Here is a 10,000-nt window from a genome sequence, read left to right as displayed (position 1 = left end):
CAGTGAAGAGTCAGTGATCGCGAAGCCGAGACAGAAGTTTGTGCCGCTCTCATCCAGCAGTAGCGGCAGCAGCAGCAGCAGCAGCAACAGCGACAGCAGCGACACCAGCGACAGCGACAGCAGTGTCAGCAGCAGCAGCAACAGCAGCAGCAGCAGCGAAGCCAGTGATGCTTCTGACGCGGAAGCAGCAGAAGCGCCCAAGGCGTCTACCTCTCCCCGGACGAAAGCAGCAGCAGCTGCTGCTTCAAGAGTGTCTCCTGCTGCTGCTGCTGCAGCAGCAAAGAAGGGGAAACGCTCTCCTGAGGTGAGCTTCGTAAGCAGCAACAGAGTCTGCAGCAACTCCGTCAGTAGCAGCAGCAGCAGCAGCAATAGGCCTGGTGCTGCTGCTGCTGCCGATAATCTGCTGCTGTTTTTTTATCCTTGACAGCAGCAGCAGCAGCAGCATGTACTGCTTCATGTTTGCGGTGTATGTACACCAGGATGAAGACATCGATAAATTGTTAGAGGAGATCGAAGCCCCTACACCGCCCAAAGGAAAAGCTGCAGCAAAAGCAGCAGCAAAACCAGCAGCAAAAGCAGCAGCAAAAGCAGCACCCAAGGCGTCAGCAGCAGCAAAGGGGAAGAAAGGAAAAGCAGCAGCAGCAGCAGCAGACTCTGATATCGATGCCTTGCTGCAGGAAATAGAGGGCAAGACGCCTCCAGCAGCAGCAGCAACAGGCTCGCCCGCAGCAGCACCATCACCTGCAGCAGCAGCAGCATCAGCAGCGTCTCCAGCAGCAGGAGAAAGCCCTGCTGCAGCAGCAGCGGAAGAAGATGCAGCAGCAGCAGCAGGCCCAGGCCGTTTGAGCCGAGCAGCACAGCGAAGACAGAAAAAGAAGCAGCAGCAGCAACAGCAGCAGCAGCAGTCATCTTCATCTAGCGACGAAGCAGCAGCGAAGCCCGTAGGTCTCTTCCTTTTGTTTTAATTAATTTATTTTCTCTCTCTTTATCCCTTTGTCTTTTGCTGCTTTCATTTATTTGCGTTGGCTGCTGCTGCTGCAGTAACAGCTGCTGCTGCAGCAGCTGCAGCAGCAGCAGCAGCAGCAGCAGCAGGTTAGATGGATCCCTAAAGGGCTTTGCTTTGTCTTTGGGGAAATCTGCTGCTGCAACAGCAAACGGCGGTATGAAGATGACAGGGGGAGCGGCCAAACTCCTCTTGTTATAAAAACCACGCAATAAATCTGCTGCTGTTGCTGCTGCTGCTGCTGCTGCTGCTGTCGGATGCTGCGGCTGATGTGGGGTGCTGCTGCTTCGCCGTTATAGCCGCAGCAAGTGTGAGGGGAAGCTTAGGGTGTGGGGTTGCGTTGACTGCTGCTGCTGCTGCTTTCTTTTTCAGGCTGCAGCAGCAGCGAAGAAGGGGCCCTTGTCTGCTGCTGCCCGTGCTGCACAGCAGCGGCTTTTGCTGCTGCAGCAGCAGCAGAAGCAACAACAGGAAGAAGAAGAAAGAATCCGCAGGGAGGAGGAGGAACTACGAAAAAAGTAAGGGTTTAGGGTTTAGGGTTTAGGGTTGGAACGGCCCTTGCATTATTTTGTCTGCTCGCTGGCCTAGGCAGCAGCAGCGGAGTAAGCAGCAGCAGCAGCAGCTGCAGCAGCAGCAGCAGCAGCTGCATGTGTGTTTGGTTTAGGCAGGAGGAGGAGGAGCGGCTGAAGCGAGAAGAGAGGGAGTTAAAAGCAAAGAAAAAAGCAGAGAGGAGACAAAAATTAAAAGAAGAAGGAAAGCTGCTGTCAGCAAAAGAGCAGCAGCGCCTGAAGAAGCAGCAGCAGTATCTGCAGCAGCTGCAGCAGCAAGGTCTCGTCCCTGCTGCTGCTTTGTCTCCTGCAGCAGCAGGAGGAGCAGCAACGCCTCAAGGAGAATCTCCTGGTAGCAGCAGCAAAGCAGCAGCAGACAAAGAAAGAAAGAAAAGAGAGAGAGAGAGGCGGCAGCAGCAGCAGCAGCAACGCGAAGCAGCAGCAGAAGCTGCAGAGAAGGAGCGCCTCCTCAAGCTGCAACAAGAGCTCGAGTTGCTGCAGCAGCAGCAAACTTCTACACAGAACAAATCAGATGAGCGTAAGACACAACCGTCTAGCAGCATCAACCACAGCTGCTGCTGTAGCTGCTGCTGCAGCAGCAGTGATGGAAACAGTAGCAGCAGCAGCAGTAGCAGCAGAGTGTGTATGTGTGCGCATGCATGCAGCTGCTGTTGATGATTGGGAGTCTCTCCTGGAGGAAGTGGGGCCCAATCAGACGAGCCCAGCAGCAGCAGCAGCAGCAGCAGCAGCAGCAGGAGAGAAGAAGAGATCGCAGCAGGTTGGTGATGTTAGGAGGAGAGCAGCAATGGAGCAGGCGCTGCAGCAGGTGAAGGAGCAGCAGCGTGCTGCTGCTGCAGGAACAGAAACAGAAGCAGCAGCAAAAACAGCAGACACATCGGAGACCACGAGTGCTGCTGCAGCGACAACCGAAGCAGCAGCAGCAGCAGGAACCAGCAGCAGCAGCAAGAGCAAACAACAACCGACTTTACGTTCTCCTATTTGCTGTATCATGGGGCATGTAGACACAGGTGATATATTTTAGGGTTTAGGGTTTAGGGTTTATTAATTAGGGTTTATTAATTAAGTTTTATTAGGTGTATTGTGGTGTAGTAGTAGTTAGGGTTTAGGGTTTAGGATTCCAAGGGTTTAGGATTCCAAGGGTTTAGGGTTTAGGATTTCAAGGGTTTAGGGTTTCAAGGGTTTAGGGTTTAGGGTTTAGGGTTTAGGGTTTGTGCATAGGGAAGACGAAGTTGCTGGACAAGTTGCGGCGAACGAATGTCCAGTTGGGGGAGGCGGGCGGAATTACGCAGCAAATTGGCGCCACCTTCTTCCCCAAAGAAGCGCTCAAGGAGCAGTGCAGCAAGGTATACTCTACAGCAGCAGCAGCAGCAGCAGGAGCAGCAGCAGCAGCAGCAGCAGTTTGCAGCAAGAGTTGGAGCAGGAGTAGTAACAACAGCAGCGGTATTAGGAGCGGCAGTAGTAGTAGCAGCAGCAGCAGCAGCAGCAGCAACAGCAGCAACAGCAGCAAGGGTTTGCGGCCTTAGCTAACGACACATACAGAACAACTCTCACCCTTTCTGTTTCTGTTGCAGCTGCTTTTCCTTCTTCTGCTGCTCCCGCTGCACCGTTTGCTGCTAGTGCTGCATCGTCTGCTGCTGCTGCTGCTGCTGTGTATGTGTTTGCTGCAGATAGATGCAGCAGCAGATTTGCGTCTGCCAGGTTTATTAATCATTGATACACCCGGCCACGCCTCCTTCGCTAATCTAAGAGCACGCGGCTCTTCTTTATGTGATATAGCTATTCTCGTTGTAGATATTATGCATGTAAGATGTTATTTATTTATTATAATAATTAATAGTAACAACGAATAATAATAATAAATAATAATAATACATAATAATAATAAATAATAATAAATAATAATAACAAACAATAATAATAACAAATAATAATAATAACAAATAATAATAATAACAAATAATAAATAATACTAAATAATAATCTAATAGAAACGGTGTTTAGTATTGTGTGTATATGTGTAGGGGATGGAGCTGCAGACAAAAGAGTCTTTATCTTTACTGCGTCAGCGGCGCTGTCCGTTTGTTATTGCGTTAAACAAAGTCGACAGATTATACGGCTGGAAGGAGACAGACTGGGGCTCGAACTTCGCTCAGCTGCTGCAGCAGCAAACCGATGAGACGCGAGGAGAATTCTATACACGATGGGAGGGTGTACAGCTGCAGGTATCTTGCTATTATTATTATTATTATTATTATTATTATTATTATTTTATTATTATTTTATTGTTATTTTATTATTTTTTTGTTTATTTTTATTTTTATTACAGTTTATCATGAAGGCTTTTGGTTTGTCTTGCTTTGTTTTTTGTCTCTCTTTCTCTCTCTCTCTCTGTTTGTTTTTACTTCACTTTCTTTTTTTATTTTTCGGCTTTCTTTTCTTCTGTCTGCTTCGTCTCTGTCTGTCTGTCTCTGTCTGCCTGTCTGTGTGTCTGTCTGTCTCTGTCTGTTGTCTCTGTGTTTTTGTTTGTTTAGGGTTTAGGGTGTGTATCTCTTTTATTGTTATTTCTCCCTCGTTCTTCTGTCTCTCTTCTCTCTTTGTTTTTCTTCTTCTCTCTATATCTCTCTCTCTATTCTTATCTCTTCTTCTGTCTCTATATCTGTTTTTGTTTATTATTTTTATGTATAAAAAAGAGAAGGAGAAAGAGAAATAAATAAATAGACAGAGAGAGGATTGAATAGTTTGAACATAAAACGAATAGATATATATATATATATATATTTGTTTGTTTGTTTATTGTTGCAGCTATCAGAAGAGGGTTTTAATTGCTCTTTATATTGGTTGAATAAAGATGTACGCCGTTTTGTTTCTGTCGTACCGACATCAGCACAGACAGGAGAGGGAATTGCTGACTTAGTACATTTGATATGTTCTTTAAACCAAACACTTATGCAGAAAACAATTACTAAACTGCCTTCAATCTTTGATTGCAAAGAAGATGCTCATCTCAACAACAACACAGCCAGAGGCAGAAACTTACAGTGCACAATCCTTGAAGTCAAAGCCATCGAGGTATATACTCCTGCTCCTGCTCATGCGCCTGCTGCTGCTCCTGCTGCGGGAGATGCGCCTGCTGCTGCTGCTGCTGCGGGAGATGCTTCTGCTGCTGCTGCTGTTTGTAGTTGTGGTTCTGGAGCTGTTTGTGCTGCTGCTGGTGCTGCTGCTGTTGCTGCTGCTCATGATGCTGCTGGGTTTCGGAACAGCAATAGAAAATATTGCTCTTGAAGTATATGAACATAAAACTATATATAAATATAATATATACATATATATATATATATGTATGATTGTTTGCAGGGTTTGGGTACGACAATCGACGTGATATTAGTGCAGGGTGTATTATACGAAGGAGACAGAATTGTTTGCTGCGGGCTGCACGGCCCAATAACTACGACTGTGAGGACGCTGCTGACGCCGCAGCCTTTGAAAGAGCTGCGAGTCAAAGGCGAATATATTTCTCATCCCTATGTTGAAGCTTCCATGGGTGTCAAGATTGTTGCGCCGGTAGGCTGCCTGCTGCTGCTGCTGCTGCTGCTAATATTGCTGCTCCTGCTGCTTATACTGCTGCTGCTGCTGCTGGTATTGCTGCTGTTGCTGTTGATATTGCTGCTCCTGCTGCTTATAATGCTGCTGTTGCTGCTGATATTGCTGCTGTTGCCGTTGATATTGCTGCTGCGGAACTGTCTTTTGTTTCGTTGTTGCTGCTGTTCTTGCGTGTGGTGGTGGTGCACTGGATTTGCTGCTGCTGCTGCTGCTGGATTATTGCTGCTGTTCAGGGTTTAGATGAAGCTGTTGCAGGCACATCTTTATTAGTTGCTGAAGAAGGAGAGAATATAGCTGAGTTAGAGGGAGAAGTAATGGGCGAGATGTCTTCAGTATTTAAGAACGTTGATAGCTCAGGCAGCGGCGTGTTTGTTGTTGCTTCTACACTCGGATCGTTAGAAGCTCTTCTTGTTTATCTTGAGGAATGTAAAATACCTGTATTTGCTGTCAGCATCGGTGAGCCATTTAATTGTCTTGCTGCTGCTGCCGTTGCTGCTGCTGCTGTTGCTGCTGCTGCTGGTGCTGCTGCTGCTGGTTTTTGGTTTGATGTCTACTTTTTTTTCCGTTTTTTTCTCTTTTGTTTGTATTGGGTCATTTGCTTTTAATTATTTAATTAATTATTTATATTTATGTTTATATTTATTTAATTTAATTTATTTATTCTATTTAGTCTCCACCTGTGTGTGTACGGCGTCGGAGTGAAGATGTCTCTGGCGTTGATGTGGAAGGGTGGAAGAGAAAGAGGAAGAGACAGCCGAAGATATTTTTTTTGCTTTTTTTATTTTCTTCTGTCTCCTTCCACACATCTTTCTGCTTATTTGTTTGTTTTGTTTGCTTTTACTCTCTTATTTACTTGCTGCTGCCTTCGTGCTTATTTATCTTTTGTTTTTGCTGCTTGATTTTTTCTCTCTTTGTCTCTTTGTTGTTATTTTGCTGCTTTTTTTATCTGCTGTCTCCGTCTGTTTATTGTTTATTTCTTTTTACTGTTTATTTATTCCTTTTCTTCTACTCCAACATGCCTTCCCTGTCTATCTTATTACTTTTTATTTGTTTTGTCTGTCTGTTTCGTTTTGTCGCTGTTTGAATCTCGTCTGTATTCTGTTGCTGCTGCTGCTCTCGCTGCTGCTACATTTGCTGCAGCCACTGCTGCGTCTGTTTCGTCTGTCTCCATTATTGCTTTTAATAACTTTTGTATTTTATTTGTTTTTATGTTTGTTTTTATTTGTTGATATAAATTATTTATTTATTTATACTAATTTATCTGTTTATGCATGTTTTTGTGTATTTCTATGGCTATGTGTTCTTTCTTGTTCGTTTAATCGCCTATTATTATTAATTTATTTCTTATTTATTGATTTATTTATATATTTCTATTTATTAAGCTATATTTATTTAATTATTTTATTTAGTCTCCACCTGTGTGTGTACGGCGTCGGAGTGAAGATGTCTCTGGCGTTGATGTGGAAGGGTGGAAGAGAAAGAGGAAGAGACAGCCGAAGATATTTTTTTTGCTTTTTTTATTTTCTTCTGTCTCCTTCCACACATCTTCTGTTCTTTTGTTTGTTTTGCTTGTTTGCTCTATTTTATCTGCTTTGTTTGGTCGGTTTATTATTCCTCTATGTTTTACTCTCTTTCTTTTCTTGCTGGTTTTGTTCGGGTTTGTTGTATATGTTCATGTTGTGTATTTGTTTATATATATATATATATATATATATATACTTATTTATTTATATATATATTTATTTATCTGTTTGTTTTACTGATTTATTTTATTTATTTATTTAATTTATTTTTATTACTATCGACACCCGCCCAGAAGAAAGACATGAAGAATTTTATTTATTTTTTTTTAAAGCCGAGTAAATATATTTGTGTATTGTTATTATTTTCAGGTACTGTGCAGAAGAAAGATATAAAGAGAGCATCTGTAATGCGAGAGAAAGGAAAGCCAGAGTACTCATGCATATTAGCTTTCAATGTGAAGATAGATGCAGAAGCAGTAAAAGAAGCAAAGATACTCGGAGTTAAAATATTTGCTGCTGAGATTATTTATCATCTTTTCGATGCTTTTACGCAGTACTTCAATGAAGTCAAACAAAATAAAAAGTAATTCTTTACTCTTATTTATTTATCTATTTATTTAATTATTTATCTATTTATTTATCTATTTGTTTATTTATTTGTCTATCTATCTATCTATCTATCTATTTGATGCATTTACACAGTTCTTCAGTCAAACATAATTCTATATATATATATATGCATATCCATATTAATATATATATATATATATATATTTATATTTATTTATCTCTATATTTTTAATCATCTCTTCGATGCCTTCGCACAGTTTGTTGTAGTACAAGTAAAATAATATTTCTATTATTATAATTTATAATTATAATTATAATTTATAGTTGTCTTTATTCATATCATTATTTGCTGTGCCAGTAATGCATAATAATCAAAAAATGCATATATACATATTTATATATATATGTATATAGGCGAATATATAGAAGTATATATAATACATATATGAGTATATACAAGTATATATATAGGATATATTAATGTATTTAATTAATATTAATTTATTTATTTGTTTGTTTGTTTGTGATTCAGGAAGGAGGTGGAACAGACAGCTGTCTTTCCTTGCGTCTTATCGGTATTACCGCAGTATATATTTAATAAGAAAGATCCGATTGTCGTTGGGGTGTCTGTTGAGCAAGGCATTCTTAAAGTCGGCACGCCTCTCTGTGTACCCGAAAAAGGAGTAAATCACACTCTGCTGCTGCTCTTGCTGCTGCTGCTGCTGCTGCTGCTACTTTCGTTGCTGCTGCTGATTTTCACGCTGCTGCTGCTGCTTTCGCTGATGTTGCATATTACTTGTTTTTAACTTCTCTACACAAGTGCATTACAAATATATATATATATATAATATTTATATGTGTTTGTTTATGTACGTGTATATATATTTATATGTACATATGAATTGTTGCATGGATAATACTTTTTCTGTTGTTTATGTATAAAATATATTAATTGCCTTCCTGTATATATATATATATATGCATGTATGTATATATATATATATATATGTATATATGTATATATATAAATATGTATATATATATATATACATATATCTATATATCTACCGTTTAATCATTTTTTTAAGTGATAAGATGTGTTTGTTTATTTTGAAGGATCTGCGGATAGGAACAGTTGCGTCTGTAGAAATAAACAGAAAAGCTGTAGATGTTGCGCGAGCAGGCGCTGAAGTTTGTTTAAAAATTGTAGGGGAGCCCAACATCATGGTTGGCAGGCATTTTGATCTTAAGAATAAAATCGTTAGCAGACTTACTAGGTCTTCTATCGATTGTTTAAAAGAACATTTCAGGGATGAACTCACAAAGGTAATTAATATCAATAATTAAATAGAAATAAATAAATATATATTTAAAACTGTATAAATATATATATATATATGTATGTATAATACAGTGTACATATATATAGATAACGTCTTCTATCGATTGTTTAAAAGAACATTTCAGGGATGAACTCACAAAGTTAATTAATATAATTATAGTAATATAAATAAATATAAATAAATAAGGATAAGTACACCATCATCATTTGCTGCTGCTGCTGCTGCTGCTGCTGCTGCTTCAGGACGACTGGCGTACTGTTGTGCACATAAAGAAGCTGCTCGATATTCCGTGAAAATAAGGGGGCTTCTTGCTGCTGCTGCTGTTGCTGCAGCCGTTGCTGCAGCAGCAGCTTTTGCTGCAATTAGCAGCCGTTGTTGTAGCAGCAGCTCAGCAGCTTTGAAGCAATTAGCAGCCGTTGCTGCGGCAGCAGATTTTGCTGCAGCAGCAGAGCAGCAGCAACATATGCGGTATTTGAAGTGATGTGTTGCTGCAGCGGCAAGACCCGCCTCAGCTTTTTTGTTTCCTTAGCAGCAGCAGCATCAGCAACAAGAACTTAGTACACCTGCTGCTGCTGCTTCTGCTGCAGTACGCACGAGTTTGCTGCAGCAAGTTAGGGGGCCTGCGGTGTATGTACAGTCTTTGTGAAGCCGCAGGCAGCATCGCCATCAAAACAAACAAACAAATATTTAGTTGGATGTTTTCCTTGCATTTTGTCTTGCAGCAGCAGCAGCAACAGTAGCAGCAGCTGCAGCACTAGCAGCAACAGCAACAGTAGCAGCATCTGCAACAGTAGCAATAACAGTAGCATCAGCAGCACTAGTAGCAGCAGCTGCAACAGTTTCAGCAACACTAAGAGCAGCACTAGCAGCAGCAGCAGTTGCTGCAACAGTAACGGCGTAGCCATTGACAGCAAAAAGAATTGAGAGATAAAAAAACAAAAACCAGCAGCAGACGCACCTGCTGCTGCTGCAGCAGCATACACAGTTGGTGCTGCTGCAGCATTCCCATCTGTTGTTAATGCAGCAGCAGCAGCTACTACTGCTGCTGCATCTGCATCTGCTGCTGCAGCAGGTACCTGCATAAGAGCAGGAACAACTCGCTGCAGTCGCTGTTTCTAGGGTTTAGGGTTTAGGGTTTAGGGTTTGTCTATACACCGAGGGATTTGAGGCTCATTGCTCTGCCTTTCTCTTCTACCTGAACGCACAACAATAATCGGACAAAATTTTCATACATTTTTTATTTTTCTTTGTTAATACATTCAAATGATCTATTATATACATATATCTGTATATACATATTATGTACATATATCTGTATATACGTACTATATGCATATATGTTACTATATGCATTTATGCATATATATATATATATATATATATATATATATATAT

The 10,000-nt window shown here is 41.2% G+C and overlaps 1 protein-coding gene across 1 annotated transcript in view; it reads left to right on the top strand.

Moving 5' to 3' along the window:
* The window catches only part of EAH_00040090 (translation initiation factor IF-2, putative), a gene marked incomplete at both ends in the record, with an annotated part of 9,247 nt that extends 349 nt beyond the window's left edge, over nt 1-8,898 (top strand). Inside the window, 13 exons of the mRNA XM_013391880.1 lie at nt 1-304; nt 480-945; nt 1,376-1,518; nt 1,669-2,086; nt 2,214-2,576; nt 2,788-2,912; nt 3,237-3,371; nt 3,591-3,791; nt 5,403-5,625; nt 7,062-7,245; nt 7,795-7,945; nt 8,379-8,588; nt 8,848-8,898. The exon at nt 1-304 is cut by the window's left edge and continues 17 nt beyond it. Coding sequence (XP_013247334.1) covers nt 1-304; nt 480-945; nt 1,376-1,518; nt 1,669-2,086; nt 2,214-2,576; nt 2,788-2,912; nt 3,237-3,371; nt 3,591-3,791; nt 5,403-5,625; nt 7,062-7,245; nt 7,795-7,945; nt 8,379-8,588; nt 8,848-8,898 — 2,974 coding nt within the window. The remainder of the gene's footprint in view (nt 305-479; nt 946-1,375; nt 1,519-1,668; nt 2,087-2,213; nt 2,577-2,787; nt 2,913-3,236; nt 3,372-3,590; nt 3,792-5,402; nt 5,626-7,061; nt 7,246-7,794; nt 7,946-8,378; nt 8,589-8,847) is intronic.
* Between the last annotated feature and the right edge of the window lie 1,102 nt (nt 8,899-10,000).

This window comes from Eimeria acervulina, genomic scaffold, assembly GCF_000499425.1.
Source record: "Eimeria acervulina Houghton genomic scaffold, Eah_scaff483, whole genome shotgun sequence".
Taxonomy (NCBI): domain Eukaryota; phylum Apicomplexa; class Conoidasida; order Eucoccidiorida; family Eimeriidae; genus Eimeria; species Eimeria acervulina.
Note: the sequence above shows the minus strand (reverse complement) of the source record. Positions and strands in the feature narration are given on the sequence as shown.